Source organism: Podarcis cretensis (assembly GCF_951804945.1).
Source record: "Podarcis cretensis genome assembly, chromosome: 2".
NCBI classification, from domain to species: domain Eukaryota; kingdom Metazoa; phylum Chordata; class Lepidosauria; order Squamata; family Lacertidae; genus Podarcis; species Podarcis cretensis.
Genome location: NC_137171.1, coordinates 101,570,989 through 101,588,521, shown reverse-complemented (window position 1 = coordinate 101,588,521; position 17,533 = coordinate 101,570,989). Strand labels below are relative to the sequence as shown.

Genomic DNA, 17,533 nt, shown 5'->3' with positions numbered 1-17,533 from the left:
TTTCAGCCAGGGCTTTAAATCAATACAGTACAAGGGAACAAGGCAAGGAAGCTTCTAATACCCCCTTTCTTTCATTAAGGTTGATATAATCCAAAACTACATTCTGAACAAAATGCTATGTTAAGAGGACAACAACACTCTGAAACACAAACACACACATGCACAACATACGGCACAACACAAACAAAAGTGGGACAAAATTCTTTTTGAAGACTTTTGCACTGATGTGCCCAATTTAATGGCTGACATTAGGAGTTGATCAGGCTGCCAGCCAACCAAAGCTCATTCCCAGTTCTGACCGGCACATATTGTTTCTGCGTGTTTAGGATTGGGCAAACCGGGTGATCCTGAACTCATAAGATTACTGAAGATCAGCCACTGGTTGTTGTTGCACAAGACTTGCTCTTGCTATGTATCTTACAAACACGCGACTGGCATTTTTCCTATATGTGAATATAGAGCCTAGTATGCAACATGTGGCAGTGGCAAAAACTAGCCACATAAATCGGAAGACATCTGTGAAGCCCGAACACAGTAAAGGTAAAGGTAAAGGTACCCCTGACCATTAGGTCCAGTTATGGCCGACTCTGGGGTTGCGGCACTCATCTCGCTTTATTGGCCAAGGGAGATGGCGTACAACTTCCGGGTCATGTGGCCAGCATGACTAAGCCACTTTTGGTGAACCAGAGCAGCGCACAGAAACACCGTTTACCTTCCTGCTGGAGCGGTACCTATTTATCTACTTGCACTTTGACGTGCTTTCGAACTGCTAGGTTGGCAGGAGCAGGGACCGAGCAACGGGAGCTCACCCCATCACGGGGATTCGAACCGCCGACCTTCTGATCGGCAAGTCCTAGGCTCTGTGGTTTAACCCACAGCACCACCCGCATCCCTTTGTTTGCCTATTTACCACAGTATGATTTCTTTTCCACCACAGCAGGGTTTATTTTAATTTATTTGTTTCATCAAATTGTAAATCAGTGTTTGTAGACTGATTAGCACACTCAGATGCTGCTGCGAATAGTCATAAAATACTTAATTCAAATCTAACTTAATTAAAATTTTGACTGCAGACCTCCACAAAAAAAATTTCAATGGAAAAAATTGTGCGTTTTAGCACAACTAATTCTTAATTCTAACCCCACCTCACCCCGTCACATAAGTAGCATTTCTAAAACCAGTGGTGGCTTGAGGGCAATCCGTGTTGGCTCATTACTGCCATTCTCTCAAGGGCTTCATTGCAAAAGTAATAGAAAGAGTTTTGAACAGCTGATGAGAAAGAATGATCCCAGATGGATACAGGTAACCCTCCCCTATCCAATCGCTATTCAGGTAAAGCTTACACAACACAACAAGATTCTTCCCTTCTTGCTCTTTGGCAATGGAACATCTGAAGAAGGCATATGAAACCGTCAGTGCCCATCATGCTTCACCCTCCAACCCCACCTGACCCGTATGAATTGCCCCCCAATCACAGACACTACCACAAGATGGACAACAAGACAGATATAAAGCTCTCGGCTCATTCTTACATTCTCCAAAATTCGTGGAATTGATTTCTCTCTCTCTTTCACCCTTGCTCAGTCCAGTCGCAGGCGAAGGTGACATAGCTGTGAATATTAATTTTAACATTTTGCAAAGCTTAATGGGATTTTGCTTTCTTGTTTGTTCATTTCAGTTTAGCGTTGACTGATAACAGCTCTGATTCAGCTTTCATGCCCTTACTATTACAGAAAAGATTGCTGCTGCTAAGGATTAGAACAGACCTACCTGTTTTGCCAGGTGTATACAATACTGGCCTTATCTGATGTGGGAAACAGTTGACCAGAATAGAATATGCATCACTGTAAATACAGTCAAACTGGGTTTCAGAAAAACTAGGAAATATTTGCCATTATTTATTTATTTTAAGTGCTTAGACGTTTGACAACAGACTTATCTTGTGGATTAGGAAACAAAAACTATACACACAAGAAAATTATATTGATTGCTTTTCATTAATTTGCTGCTTTATGGTGCTACTTTTAAAACCAAAGCTAACCAGTAGCAGCAGGAGGTTGAGTAAAGTCTTGCCTTGTGTCCCTAGAGTATCTGCTTAAACCAAATACATGCGGTAGTTGAAAATTGGATTCTATTATTATTTCATCATGCACATGTGTTCATGCAAGTCTAACACAATGCATGTATTAAGTTAACCAACAACTCCTTATAGCATGAAGGTTTTGTTATTGGTGCGCATATTGGATATTCACATAATGTGGCTTCCCGTTATCAGGATCAAAATACACAAGTGTGGGGGGGCCCCACTAGGGGGCGCATTGGAAGATGGCCGACAATACCATCTCTCCGACCCACACGGGGTAATTAAGAGGCTGTTATGGGAGAAGGCAGCCTCCCTTGTTGCCCCAAGGAAATGGGGAACACTGCCCTTGCCTGCTGTGCCCATAAATCATACCCTAATTCGAAAGAAGGGGGTGAGGGCCCTAGGCAGAATGCCCCCATGTGGACCTCGGCTCTCCTGGACGCTGTCTCTGATCGCGCACTAGTTGCAGCAATTTGGAATAATTAATTACAAAAGAAGCAAATGCACATATTTCAAGTGAAGAAGGGGAGTGAAGTCTGCTAATTTAAGTGACCTCTGCGAAAGAAGACGACGGGCTGGAGAAACAGGAATATTTTACGATGAAGATACACCAAAGGTGGGGTATGTTGACAACGGGGCTGAATGGGGGGGGGGAACCTTTTTTACTTTCCTTCTATGTGATTTACAAGAACCCCTCCTCATTAGAACCATCGGTCGAACTGACCCAAGCAGGATGATTAAGGTCTGTGTGGAGATAAACTTTAACCAAAAGTATGCTTTATGGAGACCGAGAAGCAATAAGAGCTTTTGGGAATGGCGCAGCAATTAATTCGGAGTCGCCATCTTGCCAAAGGATTTATAGCCGGGAGGAAGAATGGACTTGGTTTTCAGACTGCATTCTTAGTGAATCTCCTCAGAGGTTTTGAGAAAGGAGGCAGATTGGTGAAGATTAATGACGCTAAGACTGTTTTGATGTATGGAACTGATGTTATATGGAAAACGTCTGGATATGGCTACTGGATTAAAAAAAAAATATCCACGCAGGATTACAAACTGTTCTAACCAGCTTGCGGAGACTATCAGAAGTCACAAAGAGAAAGGAAAAATATATGAAAATAACAACAAGAGATGTGGAAAAATAATAAGAAAGGACTGGATAGTACTGTGAACATCATAAGGTTAGATTTGTGGACATTAAAACAGCAGTAAGAAGCAAGAAGTTGATTGGATCCCTTCGGAACTTGAAATATGGGTACCCCCAACAAAAATTTAAAATTTGGCTGTGTAATTTGGAATTTATGTAATTTGGTTTGATTTGATGTGATTGGTCGGTTAATAAAAAATTATTCTTAAAAAAAAAAAAATACACAAGTGTGACCTGCAACACAACATCCAATCCTCATGTTCTATCAGGACCACTCCTATTCAGGGTTCTTGTCGGTCAGCCATGCCTTCCTCCACGACACTCCACTATTTCCCTTTCCAAATGGCAGTCAACATTCCTTGGCTGTCATTGATGCTCAATTTGCACAGAGCTCTTAAGAGTTCCTACCTTAGGTTGTGCTCCCCACCCCAATGAATGAATGAATGAATGAATGAACAGGCTGGTTGTACTTCTGCCATCACTGGGGTTCCCCCAAATGTTCCAATATATTTCTGGGTTTGGGCTTCAAATCATGACAGCAGCACTCACAACCCGAGTTTGTTATTCGAGGGAGAGATATTTGAGCTCTCACCCTTTAGCCCACCCTAGTGTACCCAAAATAAAACAATGTTTTTCAGTACCTTGAAGCTCTTACTGTACCTCAATAGCTAGAATACAGTGGTACCTCGGGTTACATACGCTTCAGGTTACATACACTTCAGGTTACGGACTCTGCTAACCCAGAAATAGTGCTTCAGGTTAAGAACAGAAATTGTGCTCCAGAGGCGCGGCGGCAGCAGGAGGCCCCATTAGCTAAAGTGGTGCTTCAGGTTAAGATCAGTTTCAGGTTAAGAACAGACCTCCGGAACGAATTAAGTACTTAACCCGAGGTACCACTGTACATATATTTTGGCCCGCCAGTCACAAAGAGCAATTTTAAGGTCTTTACACTTGAACCTATATTAAGCTTATGCCTGGGAATCATATAGAAATAAGGAACAGAAAAGGCCCAAAGACCTCTAGACAACACAACCATGATCCAAAGTTTAGAACTGAACTAGCAAAAAAATAAATGAGCAAGCTCTGCAACAACTCAGCCTCTTGGTCATTAACAGAGGCCTGTTTTTGGTAAGATGGCCAAAACTAACAAAGATTGTGGGTGTTTAAATGTAGGTGCTTTGTTTCCTAGCCATAAAATGGGTAAACACTCCTCCCTGTTAACACAATTACTCCATTTTTAAAGGCTGCCTCATCAGCATTTCCTTAGTTAGGTGGTGCTCAGATTTTTCCCAAGCCTGTTTAATTGTGGATGAAGGAATAGCTTCGCGTGCTGCTTTTTATCTATTGTGTGACTGAAAATAAAATCCAAATATTTTTTTTAAAAAACCTGCAATATTTTAAAAGCTTTAGAAAGCCTCGACCCTGTTCTGCTTTGCTTTTAATTAAAACATGCTTAAGCCCTTCAAAGGGGCTCATTAACACATCTGCAATTCAGATTAATTCATTTTGTCACTGCTGTTTTGACAGATGGCCATGCGTAGGATACAGCAGCTCCGCAAAGCAGGCAGGCAGCACAACAACAGATTGTTGCAATCCTCAAGGAAGTTTAAGACTAAAACAATAAATGAGAGAGGAGAATATTCTTTTTTTTCCCCAGAAATAGGTCCACTTTAAAATTCATGACCCTAAATTTGCCTTATTCTCTGGAGAACTCTTAATCTCTGAATAGGTAAAGGATACTTCTTGGAAATGATCAAGCCAAGAATTATGTCACTCATTATCACTTACAGAAATAGCATTTTTAAAGCAGTATGAAGGTATGCAAAAGAACAGGTGGCATGAACTTTAAGGGGAAGAAGGCAAACAGCAGTCTATCATCACAAGCCCACCATTTCTTAGAAGCTGCCATCTTAGTGGACAAGGTTCATGGAAGAAAAAGGTTCTTTGTTTTGCCTTTTTTTAAAGACATGGGCTTTAGCATAGTTTTACAACATTCCAATAGGATTGGCACACATCCAAACTAAGTAGTAATAATTATTCCCATCCCACTGAGGGAAAATTGTGACTGACTGAAGATGACGGACTGTGTGACTAAACTGTGATTTAGATCTTGGTACTGCAAGACTCAGAGATGACCGTAGTCTCTGAGACAAGTCTAAACAAGGTAGTTCTTTCTATCTCCACCATTAAAAGATTCCCCCACAAGGGAGGAATTCAGCATGGCGCTCTTCTGAGTCAGCGCAATCTTTTCCCCTCTCCTCCCTGCATCCCTTGAGCTACTCTGGGGTTTCTCCTGACTCTGCCGAGTGACTTTGGGCGAGATGCATGAAGTGTGTGCGTGGAGAAAGGTGTGGGGGGGGGAGAGACCCATGGCACTAGCGGGAGCCCCTGAATTGCCTTTTGCTAGCTTACCAGGTTAACTGAATACAGGCCAAATAAACCAATTTCATGTGTAGGACATGAAGTGATATAGTCCTGTGTGTTCAACTGAGGAAACAGCAAAGAGATGAGGCTTCATGGCTCAAGCACTGGAGAAGGTCTTAGAAATATGAATGAACCAGTGGGACCTGCAACAAAATGTTGCAGTGCAAGGGTGCTCATTGCTCAGGATTCCGTCCACTCCTTTGGCCATTTTAATTTATTTATTCTTTTATTTTGTTCTTGCAGACTTTGGGGTTCCCCCAAAAGCCTACTTGCCTGAGTGTGCCTGGTTCCAGGTTGGCTGCAGAAGCAGCAGTGCTCCTTAGCCTGGGCATTGGAAATAGAGGAAATCATGCTCCTGCTGTCCTTGGATTATTCCACACCATAAATTCCTGGAACCTCCAAGGCCCTGGAGTATCCTAAGGACCAATGCCTAATTCCCTCCTAGGTCTCAGTGTCTGACTTTGTTTAGGTGCAAATATTTACTAGAAAGGTTCCACTAAAACTGCCAGCTTCTCTGATAGCTCTTCCAATCTCAGGTGTCTGTTGATCCCACCTAGAATCTATCCTCCTATTACAGTTAAAGAACCAAGTAGCATCTTAATCCCTGCAGTCATGAATAATGTCCCAGGTTGTCAATTTCACACAAGCAAGACAGTAACTGCACTAAGAGTTTTTTTTGGGGGGGGGGGGTTGGAGAAGGGTTTGTGAGGAAAAGACAGTTGAACCTAAAGCAGGCATGTTGAAAACCACATGATCCAAACTCCTTAACAAACAAACAAACAACTCAGCCCACTTTAGAGCTGTTCTGTTAAACAGGGTCTCTCAAGTGCCTCCTGGGGCTGAATCCTGCACTGCCAGCTGCTTCTGTGGGAGCAGCTCATGTCCATCAGAAGCAGCTTGGCTTGTTCTTGCGCAGGAGTACTTCTGCAACCTGCCTGGCGCTTTAAGAAAGAGGGAGCCACTATTTTTATTCCGCAGGATTATGTTATTGCCAGTATCTCCGTCTTAAATAAGGAAAGGACTGTGAGTGAAAGTCACTTCTGGGAAGAGTGCCAGGATGGAGGCAGAGGCACATTGCTCCTCACCCTTCGAGGACAGGCTCATTTGCCTTTGCAGAGAAGACAGCATCCTTAATATGATTTATCTCCCAATGCCTTGGTAGATTTCAAACATCAAATACCAATGCAGATCTCCTGCATGGATAGGTGTAACTCACAAAAAGGCTACAACCAATAAGCCCGTCTTTTAACAAGAAATGCTTCAACTGAATGCTGGCTTAATGACCAAGGCAACAGTGGGGCAGAAGCAGGACACCCACACATGATTTCTGCTTGTTAAGAATTTCCCTATCATTACCTGAAGTCAGGTTGTGCTCAGAATGCCTTTTTTAAAACTCAAAAGTCTGAGAAGTGCTTAAAGGAAAGCCAGGTGCGAAATGAACACTGAGCCAAGGCTTTTTTTTTTTTTTAATCACCCCCTTTGCAAAAGAAGGCCACTTTGCAGAATTTTCTCCAGCAATTTTTTTTTTAATGGAGGGACCATTTAACAACCATTCCATGACACACAAGCACAGTAACTTGGAATGAGATTTGACCTGGAGTATCATGGAGGATGTTCCAAATGGTCCAACGTGCAGCAGCAAAGAAAGAAGGAAAAAGAGGTGGAGAGACCGAAAGACAGGGAAGCTGTGCTACCGCAACGGCAAATGGCGAGCCCCAGCCCAAAAGACTATTGAAGAATTTCTACCCCACTGAGAAATTTGGTAAAATGGCCACTATTAATGTCAAGAGGCCATTTATGCTCAGCTCTAGAGAAATGACCCTTGCAGTTCAGTCTGCAGTCTCTTAAATGTGACAGTGTTTGAAAGATAGTTGGGAGACTGCATGGAGGCAGCTGGTGACAGGAAAACTCTCAAAATTCAAATTGGTCTCCTTCTGGATTGTTGTCCAAATCGAAATTAATCACCACCGACAAATAATTATCAACTGGGGGAAATCATCTTAGACACGCAGTGCTTGAATTAATAGTAAAACGTACATGTCAAGGTTACCATACCCTCTGAAATTTGCCTGAAAATTTGGAATTACTGAACTGGTGTTGACTTATTTAACCTATGGCACAGGTAATTTAATAGTGCGTGGTGTTGATTTTTGTTTAATCAACTCATTTTTAGAAAATTATGTGTTTGGGATCAAGCTCTGTAAGATAATGGTGAATTAAGGGCTGAATCCAAATTTTATCAGGAACTCTAGGTCCTAGCTTTGGGGAGCTAGCTGGGAGTGCCTGATCTAGTGCCTATTCAGAAGGTTCAAAGAAAATTTTCTGAAGGATAACCTTTCCCTGGGTCTTTATATTTTAGGTACTCCTCTTAATTTAATCTATAAACCCATGGAATGGCCTGGTTGTTCAGAAGGGCCCTAGTACAACCAGCAATCAGTTTCCTATAGTGGCCAGCCTAAATCCCATCTTTGATTTCAACCTGGGCTCTTCTTGCAACTTCAGTGAGAATTATACCTCTCCACCTCTCAATTTCTAAGCAAATTATCTGTAAGATACAAAGTTGTGTGGTTTGCAACTGCAGTAGACTAGAAAGGAGCTGGTCCCCAACCAAACACAGTAAGCTAGCGAAGGACAGTGAAGTGCAAGCTGCCCAGTGGTACAGTGAGAAGCCAGCGGAAAAAGGGTATGGGATGCATGCAAAACTTCAGAAATTAGTAGTCACTTAAAGCTTCCAAACTATTTGCACATATAAAATAAAATAATTTGCTACTGAAATGCAGAAAACTTGCCATGTTGGTGGACTGGCTAGGAAGCAGTTGTGTCCTGCAGCACATTCCCAAGTTATTATTTTTTTTAAAGGAAGAACAGGCAGCAGTTAATACTGCTGAGCTAATCCTAATGACTAATTAGATAATTTCTAATTAACTGTTTAGTTGGTACTGAATAGCTGCAGGGGGTCACAGACAATGACAATGTGAGCATCCAGCTGGGGAAGGGGGAATTCCAGAGCAGTGGAAGTAGAAGGACAAGAGCACAAAAACCTTCACAAGTGATGCCACCACCAAAAAGGGCAAAAGGGCAGTTTATTCCCTCCTGTATTATCTTGTAGGGCTTGCATGTGTCCAGATATTTCACTGTTTTGCATTTCCCTGCTGCTAAACAGGCAGCCAATGCACAATTTTCATAATATGCATCTTGAAATTGTTATCTACAGTCCAATATGTCAACCAGAGAAACTGGTATCAGGGGAGGAAAAACCCCACTTCCTAGACCTTCATTCATTTCCTAAGTAAATCCCCAAACTTATCAGCATCCAAATCTTAGTCTGGCATAGGCTGGGGAGGCCGCATTAGAGAGGCCCTGGCCCCCCAGGAAAGGGAAGCCACTGATCTGCAAATTAAATTGGTAGAACCACAAAGGCGCTGGAGAGCAATCTCTCCCTTCTTTTTGCTGGGTTAGGGTTTTGGCACTGCATCTGAATGCATCGAAATGACGTGCTGATCTATCTCCAAGGTTTTAGTGAGTTCATCCATCCATGCAGGTCTGCTGTTTGAAATGTGGGGCTGCTGAGGACTTTTTACTTGGTTAACGCTTATGTCCCACTCTGCCAAAGTCGGTCTCTTAAAAGGCTCGGGCAAGGGAAATCACTTTAGAAGAAGCTACCGTGAGTGCAAGAACCCCTTTCTTTTTAAAGGTGGCCCTGGAGGAGTCTGCTCCACCTTCTTCAGCCCCAAAGTGGAAATAACTTTTAACGTTAATGGGAGGAACTCCACCATTTTCAAGAACCGCCCTGCCCCAAACCCCAGCCACTTGCAAAGCATTTGTGCAGTGGTGTGAGCAAAAATACATAGACTGGTCCACAGCGGGAATCTCTTGGCTATTAATATTCCTTCGGACTGTACCTGAACATGACTTGACGACCTTAAAATGCCCTTTCCTCTATGCTATCCAAACTAGGCCAGGCTTCCCTGTCGTCTGCACATACCGCATTTTTTGAGAGAGAGTCCTTGCTGGTGCCTTATCCAGTACACAGATGTCCCTCATGGAACTTACATAAGGCACCGACCACCCTGACCAAAATGCCTCTTGGACCGCTAGCCTCCATCGCCCTGTGGCTAACTTTCAAAGTGGCATTTCTAGCGGCCATTACGTCAGCTCAGAGCGTAGCTGAGTTGGAGGCACTGTGGTGTTAGGAGACCTGCTTTCTTCAGGCAGATAAGGAAGCCCTTTGCCCAGACCCTTTCCACATACCCCAACTCAATTCTGCCTTTCAAAGAGCCCAAGAATTAGTTTTGCTTTTGTCCTAATTCTTCTCACTGTACAAAAAAGGTGTTGCACTAGTAAAGCATGAGAAGGGCACTCAAGACACAGCCCATAAGATGAAGCAATAGCCTACTTGTGAATAAATAGAACAGCTGCTACCCTGCTGCTAGGTAAGGATGCTTGTCTTTGACAAGGCGAATCCTCATTGGCTGATCAGCAAAGTTCAAAACCAACATTAGAGCTCCCTTCCTTGGAATGACTTCTACTGCATTAAAAAGTAGCAGGCATCCTGTTTCTAAGAATTTAAAAATGCTATTATTGTGGGCCACAGAGGCCAGTCATTGCAATAATTTTCATGGGGTGAAATCCAATGCTACCATTCTGAAGAATGGCTTCTGATGCAACAGAGGCATCCACTAATGCATGAGAAGGAGATGTGTGCTTTTTTTCTTTCTTTGCCAACTCTCTCTTTCAATGCAGCTCCCTGCAGCCCGCCCACCCCCCACCTGAATATCCATTTCATAGGGCTGAGGGACTGGAAGGTGGCAGGGAGGACTGAAGGAGGAATCGGGGGGGGGGGACGACCCTCTTGTCTTACATTAGCAGATGCCCCTGCTGGATCAAAAGTAGTCCCACAAACAAAATGGGGGCACAAGATTCTGTGAAAACAATTCCTGAGAGCAGAAGATTGTGTGAGGATGGGTTGTGTATCCATGCCATGCCCAGAAAAATAAGAAAAGAAATGAATGTTGTGAAGGAAAACAGAAGAAACACAAGATATCATGCTGCTAAAATACATTTTCCAGTATTTTCCCAAAGCCTCTGCTTCCAAGTTCTTCCCTTTCCTTTTTTTAATGACATTTTATGTAACCGATTCAACTGCTCAGCCATTCAGATGACTCTAAACTATGCAGAAACCCCAAGTCTACAAGGTGAGCAGCGTTTTGTGATGGGAGGTTGTTTGAGAGCTGCTTCACTCTACGGGATGCCACATAACTCTACAAGTGTAACTAATGCTCTACAGATTGCAACTGAAGAGGAAAAGGAGGTTGATTTTCTTTGAAGAAAAGGGGGTTGATTGAAACCCATTTTGTATTCTCGGAAGCAAATCAAAACCCTGCTGAATTATTAGTGTGGTGCATCTATTAATAACCGACAATAAAAGTTGTTTACTGTATCTATTTGACCTCTGCATTGTTGAAATAGTGCACAATGATAAAGGCGAGCATAGCTTGGCAGCATGTGGGTCAGCTAGGCAATGCTATCATTAATTTAGCAAAATTATTCCTTTGGCCTTAACCTTTATGCCTGCAAACAGCAAGACTTAATACAGTGCTTTTCTTCAGGAGGGGGGGACACAGGGGTACGCATACCCCTAAACATTTTGTGAATCTAACTTTGGCTTCGCTGAGGGGCAGTATTTCAATACGAGTAGGAAAATGAGAGTACCCCTAAAAAATTTTTTAGAAAAAAGCACTGACTCTCTCTCTATATTATATGAATGAAGGAATAACTGAATGAATAGGCATTGAAAGGGCATGACATTGCTACAAGTTGCCAAGCCATACTACAATACTGTGAGGCTATATTTCAACTACTTCATGAATTAAGAGCTTAGAAGGATTGGGTCCACAAGTGTCTGCAGAACAAAGCTTGGAAAGCAATTTGTGCAACCTCTTATGTCATGCTTGTCTGACATTACCCCGTTCAGAAATTGATTTCTTTTAAAGAAGTAAATGCTGAAGGAGAAGAAAAGATATCAGTACTTGCTTATTGCGCCGCAAAGTTCATAGAATCACAGGATTGTAGCCTTGGAAGGAGAATCATCTAGCCCAACCCCCTGCAATGCAGGAATATGCAGCTGTCCCACATGGGGATCGAACCTACAACCGTGGAATTATCAGCACCATGCTCTAACCAACTGAGCCATCCAGGCTGACAGGAGGCAAAGCTCCTTTGCCACCATCAAAAAATGATTAATGTCAACCATATGTAAACTGCTGGTCTCTCTGGCTCCTTGGCTTTGTATTCACCCACCCCATGCCCATCTCCAGCAATGCTCAGCTTTGCTCATTTTCATCCTATCCAGAAATGAATAGATATATCTAATTTTCTAGGAGTGGGAACTCCCCTTAAACCAAGAGTTACAGAATGCAATGATCTAGAGCAGCTGCCAAAATAATGAAGTCTCCTTTGATACTCACGTCGGCTTTCATACATGCTCCTGGACTGGGCCCAGATTTTGAATGGATCTGGCTTCTTCTGCCCAGCGTTGTCTGGCTGCTCTGCAGCTGGTGCTTCGGTGGCAGGGTAGTCGGGAAGCACCTGGGTGCTGCGGACAGGTGAAGCGGTGTGGGTGCTGTGGTGGCTGGAGACGCTGTGCTGAGAGCTGTTTTGGCTGTCTTTCCTTTCAAGCGGTTGCTGTAAGGAAGGAAGCCAGAAAAGAAGGGGGAGGGGGAGGGGGGAATCCCAAGAAGGTTAATGGCCTGCAACTGAGCCATTCCCCCACTGCTTTTCCTCTACGTTCAGCATTTCTGCGTGCTCCTGCGTAAATACATAACGTCCCTCTTTGGGCTTCTACCATTTCCAGTTTGTGCTGAGCGCAGGTGAATTTCCCCAAGGATAGGCAGACGGAGTGACAGGAGGATGCACAAAAAGGGAAAGCCATTCATCACACACAGAGAGAGAGAAAACCATGCAAGCTTTCATATGCCGACACAACACAAATCAAGGTTTCCTTATGCATTAGTATCGCCATATGTTTTCGCCCCCAGTTAAGAACACAATCTAAAATCTAGCAGCGGTGTAGAGCATCAGTCAGAACTGGACAATACCAGATAAATAAAAATGCTTCCTTTGACATACATGCATGCTCATGCACATTCAGGATTTCTCATGGATGCAGCCCAGCTTTTTGCCTGCCACCAAAGACAGGTTGGCCAGGACCTGTGCTGAACCTGAAGAAGTAGACAAACAAAACTCCAGTAGAAGAAATTAATCTAAAAGATACAGCCCCCCCTTCACTTCCATCGGTTTCTATTAGAACATGAAGCATCAGACAAAAACTTCATTGTGGGAACTTCATTGACAACTCTAGAAACTGCAACTTTTGGACAATACATTTTACATAGCATTGTCTATCTTCTTTTTAAAGTTAGAAGTGGTTGACCTGTGCCCTTTCTAAGGTCACAAGACTTTACAATAAGCCAGTACTGGAGCAATGTCCCCATATTGAAATGTTTGCCCCATGCAGGTATTGAGAAGTATCACATAAATTACAAATAGCAAGTAGAATTCCCATTTATTTTTTTATTTAAAAAAACCAACCCAGTGGTTTTCAAACTCTTTACTCGGGAAATCTCCATCTATCGCTGATTTAGCTGCCAAGGAACCATTGCAGAGGATTCCAGAACATTTCCCTGAGGTATGCTTAATGCTTAAGTTCATGTGGAGTGCTCAACACTCCTTTCAGACATGGTCACCTTCCAATGGAACACAGCATGCTCAACAATGCTCCCAATCATTTCCTGCAGCAACTCCTTGTAAGCAGAGAGCAGTAATAAAAGGCAAATTGTCATTCAGGGAAGCCTGCTTGCCTTCACTAATCTTCTTGAGGACACTTAGCTAGGATTTCCAAAGAACTCCAAAGAATTCCCATCAACAGAGCTTGAAAAATACTAAATTAAGCATCTGACTGCTCAAATATTCTTCACGTCCCCTCAAAGCATAAACATAATTTCGTATTAACAGAAGAGGACGCGCACCCAACAGATAAAACACATGTAAATTACAAAGACTGCAGGCTAGAACCAAGACCTCTTTTACAAGAGATACAAACAGAAAAACAGGGCTTAGTTAAAACAGGCCTCTAATTTTGCAGCCCTATTTGTGGGCTACAATAGGTCTCCTCTCCTTTTCTGGCTGTTCTTTAGGGGAGCATCTGCAAATAGAGCGAAATATTCATCCAGCCCATCTCAGCAGGACATCGGGCAATGTTGGCACATGGAATCAGGGCCAGCCCAATACATTTTGGCACCGGAGGTGAACCACAAAATGGTGCCTCTCCTCACCAGGGAAGAAGGGGTGAGTGAAGATCTATACTGGGAACAAATCAACCTCATCCGATGATTGAAGTGGGAATCAAAACTGTCACGGTGGGGAGGGAGAGGGACTCTATTGGAATCACATTGGGAGGGTGAAGACCCTAGGAAACTCCAGAGGACATCCCCTGCCATTTCCTCTCTAGGGGTGGGAGGAAACTAGCAACTGCCCTTATGAATCCTGCCGCCCGAGACAGTCACCTCGCCTTGCCTCATGGGTGGGCCGGCCCTGCTTGTGATAAACCTCCATGCCATTCCCCAACATTCGTTCCAATCTCAGTGGAGCGGGGAAGAGATAAGCCACCATTCTCTGGGTGCTACCTTCTCAGTAAGAATCACCTTGCTGCAGTGGTAGCTAATTAAGGTGAAAAATGAAGAGATAGCTACACATGTCAGTGGAACGTGCAATGTGGCCCTTCCTCCACCGTCTCTACTTGAACTATACTAAATACTAGCAAGCAGGAGCAGAACTGGGCAGAGAAAGCAAAGTAGCGTTGACTACTGCCACTTCACTAGAAGCTCTTTGTGACCGAAAACGCTGTGTTCTATTTAACAATAGTTTTGAATATAGCTGTTGGTTGGAGGGGCGTGGCAACTCCCGAGAGCAGAAATTGCTTTGGAACGCTTTATTGAGCTTTATTGATGTCTGCTGATGCTTTTGACACACCAATGGCATTTCTTTAAAATGATATACTCTCAAGTGACTTGAATTTGAAATTAACTCTCGACTTCAAATGACATTTTGAGCAGTGTGTGTGATATCTCTGATTTCTCCACCTGTGCTTTTCAGGTGCCTTAATGCTGTTGACAATTTATTTCCCCAGCAAATATGGCTAATTCCCACTTGGCTAAGAACAATAATATGGAAGTTTGGGACAAACACTGTGAAAACCACCTTCAGATATAGACAAATATTCTTTTATCGAGGTACGCTAGCATAAGACCCTGCAGATGCCCTTTTGGGTGTCCACACTCTTGCCACAGGAGTTATAAAGATGGGAACAAACCCCCATCTATAAATGCATATGCCAAATTTCAGGATGACCGGATCAGAAAGATGGTTTGAAACGCTCTCAGCCATTTTGAAAGCTGGGTAGCAAAATAGGAAGTAAAAGATTAGCCCAGCCTTGCAGATAAATTGGGGTGGAGGCAGTTGTTCAACCAATCCAGTTACCTGAGCCTTTCTCCCTCATCCTGCTCCCTTTCATTTGCACCTCCAAAATACAGTGAAGAAACTATTTCTCTCTCTCTCTCTCTCTCTCTCTCTCTCTCTCTCTCTCTCACACACACACACACACACACACACACAGGTTTAGGACCCAGGTGCTGTTTCTCAAGAGGGCAGCCAAGGGGCAAAACAGCCTCAGTCTACCTTTCCCTCTCTCTCAGTAGCAGCATCACTATGGAGACTGAACAGGTAGATGTTGATTCTCCCTCTCGCTTCCCTTTACTGATGGAAAGTAGGGAGGCAGAGAAGGAAAGAGAGACCAGCTCAGTTCCACTGGTCCAGACTGACCCTGTGTCTGACCTTCTCCCTTGCAGAGAGTCTTTCTTCCCTTCAATCAAACAAAACAGAGGTAGTCAAAATAAAAATAAAAATAATTGTCCAGTAACACCTTAAGGTAAAGGGACCCCTGACCATTAAGTTCAGTCGTGGTCGACTCTGGGGTTGCGGCCCTCATCTTGCTTTATTGGCCGAGGGAGCTGGCGTACAGCTTCCGGGTCATGTGGCCAGCATGACTAAGCCGCTTCTGGCGAACCAGAGCAGCGCACGGAAACGCCGTTTACCTTCCCGCCGGAGCGGTACCTATTTATCTACTTGCACTTTGATGTGCTTTCGAACTGCTAGGTTGACAGGAGCAGGGACCGAGCAACGGGAGCTCACCCCGCTGCGGGGATTTGAACTGCCGACCTTCTGATCGGCAAGTCCTAGGCTCTGTGGTTTAACCCACAGCGCCACCCGCATCTTAGTTGGTCTCTAAGGTGCTACTGAACATTTTTTTTAAAAAAAATCAACTACATCAGACCAACACAGCTACCTACCTGAATCTAAAACAGAGGTAGTTTCTGTATCCACCCACTGCTGGGGAAGAGTCACTCCAGGGAACTAGAGTACCTCTGCCAACCAAGCATCTGTTTATTTTTTAAAGCCAGCTCATTCAAACTTTTCCCTTCTAAGAGCATCACAAACCACTAGTTTATGTGAATGGTTTCAGAACTCACAGGGTTAAAGAGTTCTGTGTGACGTCCCTCAATTCCTGTCGCGTGACCCGAAAGGAGGGAGGAGTCGTTTCCTCACTGTTCCGTCTCCGCAGCTGAAGGAGACGGTGGCCATGGCTGCTAGCAGCCCAGGGGAAATCTGAGAAATGCTGAGTTGTAAATATTCTGCTGTAATAAAAGACGGATAAAATGGACACACAAGTGCTTCGTGTGTTTGCCTGGATCTAAGCAAGCAACAGTTTTTCCGCTGTGTTTTTACTCTTCACAAGAAAGCAATTCCAGCTGGGAAAACTGTTCTGTTTGCAGATGGGGTAAAAAAAATTGTAACTAATGTTGCAAAAATCTTTCTTTCTGTTTTGCAGGATGAGTTGGAGGTTTGCACTGTACCAGGGATGCACCACTGTCTTTTATCTGTCCCTTATTTGTTAAAAAAGGGGTTTAAGGTTTCCTTTGAGAATGATGCTTGTACAATCTACAAAGGAGGGAAGCAGCTAGTCAAAGTTGAAAAGGGGCAGAATGATCTCTTCATTCTTAAAATGCCTCTGGAGGGTGAGGGGAAGGTTGAGAGAGCACAAGCGATGCGTGCTACAGTTCCCACTCATGTTTCATGTGCATGTGCTTGGCACAAGAAGACAGCTCATAGTTCTCTTGAAGAAATCCAGGTGTTATCAGAGTACACCAAAGGCTGTAAAATTAGGGAATGTGGAAGGACCCTACGTTGTAAGGCTTGCAGAAAGGCAAAGGTAAAAGGGTGTAGTTACCCAAAGGTGGACAGGGTAACCACAAAACCTTTTGAACTTGTGCACATAGATCTGTTGGGTCCCATGAAGGAACCAAGTCTGGGAGGGGCCAGGTTTCTGCTGACGATGCAGGATAGTTTTTCGCAGAACTCCTGGACTCATGCTCTCAAATCCAGGGAAGATGCAGCACAACTGATTAAAAGTTGGATTGAGGAGGTGGAACTAAGGTTCTCCACCAAGGTGCAAGCAGTCACTAGTGACCGAGGTGCACGGTTTACTGGGTCTGCTTTACAGAAGTTCTTTCAACAGAAAGGGATACGTCACAAAGTGACTTCTCCTCAACAGAGGGGGGTGGCAGAGCTCAGAAGTGAGGCTCTGGTTAAGGCTGCACAGGTGATGCTGTCAGATTCTGGATTACCTCCAAGCTTTTGGATGGAGGTAATTAAGTATGTGAGCTTCACCTGGAATCGGATCTACAATTCAGTGGTAGGTGACACACCTTTTTTCATGTTGCACGGCAGGAAACCCCAGATTCACTTTCTGCGTTCCTTTGGGTCAG

The 17,533-nt window shown here is 43.8% G+C and overlaps 1 protein-coding gene across 13 annotated transcripts in view; it reads right to left on the bottom strand.

The window, feature by feature from the left end:
* MAGI1 (membrane associated guanylate kinase, WW and PDZ domain containing 1) overlaps window positions 1-17,533 on the bottom strand; it is a 489,041-nt gene that overhangs the window by 33,619 nt on the left and 437,889 nt on the right. For 11 of the 13 annotated variants that reach the window (XM_079957815.1, XM_079957821.1, XM_079957818.1 and 8 more), the window contains 2 exons: window positions 12,119-12,335; window positions 1,533-1,610 (listed from right to left, as the gene is read on the bottom strand). In XM_079957815.1, coding sequence (XP_079813941.1) covers window positions 1,533-1,610; window positions 12,119-12,335 — 295 coding nt within the window. The remainder of the gene's footprint in view (window positions 1-1,532; window positions 1,611-12,118; window positions 12,336-17,533) is intronic. The other 2 variants (XM_079957824.1, XM_079957814.1) reach the window with 1 other exon arrangement.